The sequence below is a fragment of the Salvelinus namaycush genome, chromosome 2, assembly GCF_016432855.1.
Source record: "Salvelinus namaycush isolate Seneca chromosome 2, SaNama_1.0, whole genome shotgun sequence".
In the NCBI taxonomy this organism is placed as follows: domain Eukaryota; kingdom Metazoa; phylum Chordata; class Actinopteri; order Salmoniformes; family Salmonidae; genus Salvelinus; species Salvelinus namaycush.
The window spans coordinates 74,057,803-74,062,248 of record NC_052308.1 but is presented as its reverse complement, the minus strand read 5'-3'; the positions used below and the strand labels follow the sequence as shown (position 1 = coordinate 74,062,248).

General features: G+C 50.7%; 1 protein-coding gene across 1 annotated transcript in view; it reads right to left on the bottom strand.

Moving 5' to 3' along the window:
* Positions 1-243: 243 nt before the first annotated feature.
* LOC120018245 (polycystin-1-like) overlaps positions 244-4,446 on the bottom strand; it is a 70,376-nt gene continuing 66,173 nt past the window's right edge. Inside the window, exons 40-41 of the mRNA XM_038961338.1 lie at positions 2,808-3,134; positions 244-2,456 (exon numbers count right to left, since the gene is read on the bottom strand). Of these exons, the coding sequence (XP_038817266.1) occupies positions 1,125-2,456; positions 2,808-3,134 (1,659 nt within the window). The 3' untranslated portion in view covers positions 244-1,124. The remainder of the gene's footprint in view (positions 2,457-2,807; positions 3,135-4,446) is intronic.

The window sequence follows — 4,446 nt, the reverse complement described above, 5'->3', positions numbered from 1 at the left end:
ACCTTCTTAAGTGAGAGTCCTGAAGCAGCCAGTCTGTTGGCACCCTGATAGCCTCTTTGATTTTAGCATCTGTGTTCATGCAAAGGTTGCGTGGTTGCACCTAAAATGCATGAGTGTGAGTGTGTGTCTGTGTGTGTGTGTGTGTGAGAGTGTGTGTGTGTGTGTGTGTGTGTGTGTGTGTGTGTGTGTGTGTGTGTGTGTGTGTGTGTGTGTGTGTGTGTGTGTGTGTGTGTGTGTGTGTGTGTGTGTGTGTGTGTGTGTGTGTGTGTGTGTGTGTGTGTGTGTGTGTGTGTGTGTGTGTGTGTGGGTTTGAAATCTCCAAAGCTTCTGAACAGAGCGTTTAGACAGGTCCCACAGACACATGGTGATCAAGAACAATAGCTTCCTTATGTTTTCATGATCAAATAGAAACAACAAATGCAACAACATAGATAACACACTGAAGCATCATCAACAAGCTGTGTACATCATCATGAACAAGCTGTGTACATCATCATCAACAAGCGGTGTACATCATCAACAAGCTGTGTACATCATCATCAACAAGCTGTGTACATCATCATCAACAAGCTGTGTACATCATCATCAACAAGCGGTGTACATCATCATCAACAAGCGGTGTACATCATCATCAACAAGCGGTGTACATCATCATCAACAAGCGGTGTACATCATCATCAACAAGCGGTGTACATCATCATCAACAGGTCGTGTACATCATCATCAACAGGTCGTGTACACACTCTTCATTGACTAAACATACAGTCAGCACTCCTAATGTCAGCACAACATGTGCTTCTGTCGACGCCACCACACGACCTCCGGGGTCACATGGGGTCAGGGGACGGGGACGGGGGTAAAGAACTGGCGACCTGCACCTTGTTTCCATGCCAACTCCATGGTGAGCGGTCGCTGTTTTGGGGCTTCTATTTCTCTCTTTCCCTCCTCTCTCGCTTTCTCTCCTTCTGGATTTAGAGTGGAACACCAGTGACATCACCCGCTGTGACCGACGCCCACTCATCCTCAACCCAGGATCCTTCCTTTCCTTCCACTCCTCCCTACGGCCCGTTCTGTCCATCCATCCCTAACATCCTTTCTTCTTGAGGGTCCTTCAGGAGGGGTCCTCAGGGTTTGGGGTGTCCGGACACATGCCTGTCTGGGTTGGGGTGCACCTTGTTCTTGAGTGGTGGGGGCTTGCGTTTGCGTTTGCGTGTGGGAATGGTGGTGGTGTGGGCTGGGTGGTTGAAGAGGCTGGAGGGGGGCAGGGTCTCTCTCTCCGTAGGGGGGTCCCACTCTCGAGGGGCGGGAGTGGAGGAGGGGGCAGGGGTGGAGGGTAGGGCGGGAGTAGAGAGGGGTACAGGGGCAGGAGCAGGGGTCAAGGCAGGGGAAATTATATGGGTAGAAACTGGGGTATATTTTGGGTCAGGTATAGGGGCAGATACAGGGGTAGATTTCGGGGTAGGTTTAGGGACAGGGGTAGATATTGGGGTAGGATCCGGGGCCGATTTCATGGCAGGGGTAGATATAGGGGTAGCAACAGGGACAGGGGTAGATTTCGGGGCAGGTTTAGAGGCAGGGGTAGATACAGGGGGAGGAACCGGGACAGGGGTCGATTTCGGGGCAGGGGTAGATATAGGGGGAGGAACCGGGACAGGGGTCGATTTCGGGGCAGGGGTAGAGGCAGGGGTAGATACAGGGGTAACAACAGGGACAGGGGTAGATTTCGGGGCAGGTTTAGAGGCAGGGGTAGATATAGGGGGAGGATCCGGGACAGGGGTCGATTTCGGGGCAGGGGTAGATATAGGGGGAGGATCCGGGACAGGGGTCGATTTCGGGGCAGGGGTGTGTTTAGGGTTAGCCCCAGAGTTCCCTGTATCTTCAGGCTGACCCATGCCCACTACCCCCACCACAGTGTTGACTTTCTGCTGCCCTCCTTTTCTTTCTCTCCGTCCAGCAGAGTCTTTCTCATCCCCCTTTCCCTTCCCTCCTCGGCCCTCTCTACTCTTCCCCCTCTCCTTCTCTCCTCTCCTCCCCTTCGGCCCTCGTCCTTTCCTCTGGGCACGCTCCAGGACACACTCCGTACGGTATAGCTCCTCGGTCGCCACGGTGACCCGGTCCAGCTGCTGCAGCAAAGCATCCAGCGTGGGGAGAAGCCTCTTCAGAGTCGCCTCAGTCTCCGTCCTTTCCCGCAAGGTAGTTCCACCCGCCAACGCACCTGGTCCCAAACCGCCAGGCCCCAGGCCCAGGCTTAGCCCCATCCCGGGGGCCTCTGTCAGGCTACAGGGGCTGGAAGAGCTGGGTCTCCAGGAGGCCTCAGAGGTCCCGTCCAGGCTGCCAGGGCTGGGGGGCGACTCGGAGCCGTCCAGAGGGGGCAGGCACAGGGACTTACAGTCACTGGTGGAGGAGGAGCGAGAGGGGGGGAGCTCCATGCCCTCAAAACGCACCTTGTGACGAAACTGAGGGAGGGAGGGATGGAGGAGAGGGGGGGCGAGAGAGAGAGAGGTAGACAGAGGGGGGAGGCAGGGAGACGGAGGGAGAGAGAGAGTCAATATAAAGTACAGGCTTAAACAATACAGTATTCTGGAATAAAAGTCAAATGTACCCCACTTGTAGCAAGCTCTTTTTAGGGTTAGTGCAGTGGGATCATTTAACTTAAGACATCAAGGCAATGCATTTTATGGGTAAGCAACATCTAAGTAAGATAACATCTTTTAGCAGTAATACCACATTACTGCAACAGGAAGCCCTCAGGAAGTAGGAAGCTCTCTAAACATGAAACAGGAAGTTGAAACAAGAAGTGCTCCTACCTCCTTGGTGCGGCTGAGGCCCATCCACATCTTCAGTCGTCGTAGAAACAGCTCCACCATCTCATAGTCCTGTAGGTCCACCACCGGGCGGTACAACTCCGCCCGCGCCCGGCGATAGTTCCTTAACAACGCAGAGGTCACCAGCCATAGCAACGCCAGCCGCAGCACGGCAAAGCTCGCGTGGAACACCAGGCTGGAGGCGGAGCTAGAGGGGCCGGTTGTTGTTGACGACGGTCGCAAGGACAACAGGCCGCGCCCGCCGGCGCCTAGCAACGACAGGCAGGCGGAGCTCACACTGCCATATCCGTCCATCACAGAGTGGAAGAGCTGGAGAGGGAGAGAAAAAAAGTGAGATATGGAATGCAAAGATGAAGGAGAGATAGATGGAATGATGATTATGATGTCTTCACCCAAGTCTTTGCTAACCAACCTGTAGACTAAGAGGTGATGAAACAGTGTTGTACTGCATCCCAATACTGTTCATCACTATAGAACACTGAGAATGCATTCCAATACTGGTCATCACTATAGAACACTGAGAATGCATTCCAATACTGGTCATCACTATAGAACACTGAGAATGCATTCCAATACTGGTCATCACTATAGAACACTGAGAATGCATTCCAATACTGTTCATCACTATGGAACACTGAGGCTGCATTCCAATACTGGTCATCACTATGGAACACTGAGAATGCATTCCAATACTGGTCATCACTATAGAACACTGAGAATGCATTCCAATACTGGTCATCACTATAGAACACTGAGAATGCATTGCAATACTGTTCATCACTATGGAACACTGAGGCTGCATTCCAATACTGGTCATCACTATAGAACACTGAGAATGCATTCCAATACTGGTCATCACTATAGAACACTGAGAATGCATTCCAATACTGGTCATCACTATAGAACACTGAGAATGCATTCCAATACTGTTCATCACTATGGAACACTGAGGCTGCATTCCAATACTGGTCATCACTATGGAACACTGAGAATGCATTCCAATACTGGTCATCACTATAGAACACTGAGAATGCATTCCAATACTGGTCATCACTATAGAACACTGAGAATGCATTCCAATACTGTTCATCACTATGGAACACTGAGGCTGCATTCCAATACTGGTCATCACTATAGAACACTGAGAATGCATTCCAATACTGTTCATCACTATGGAACACTGAGGCTGCATCCCAATACTGGTCATCACTATAGAACACTGAGAATGCATTCCAATACTGGTCATCACTATAGAACACTGAGAATGCATTCCAATACTGTTCATCACTATGGAACACTGAGGCTGCATTCCAATACTGTTCATCACTATAGAACACTGAGGCTGCATCCCAATACTGTTCATCACTATAGAACACTGAGGCTGCATTCCAATACTGTTCATCACTATAGAACACTGAGGCTGCATCCCAATACTGTTCATCACTATAGAACACTGAGGCTGCATTCCAATACTGTTCATCACTATGGAACACTGAGGCTGCATTCCAATACTGGTCATCACTATAGAACACTGAGGCTGGATTCCAATACTGTTCATCACTATGGAACACTGAGGCTGCATCCCAATACTGGTCATCACTATAGAACACTGAGGCTGGAT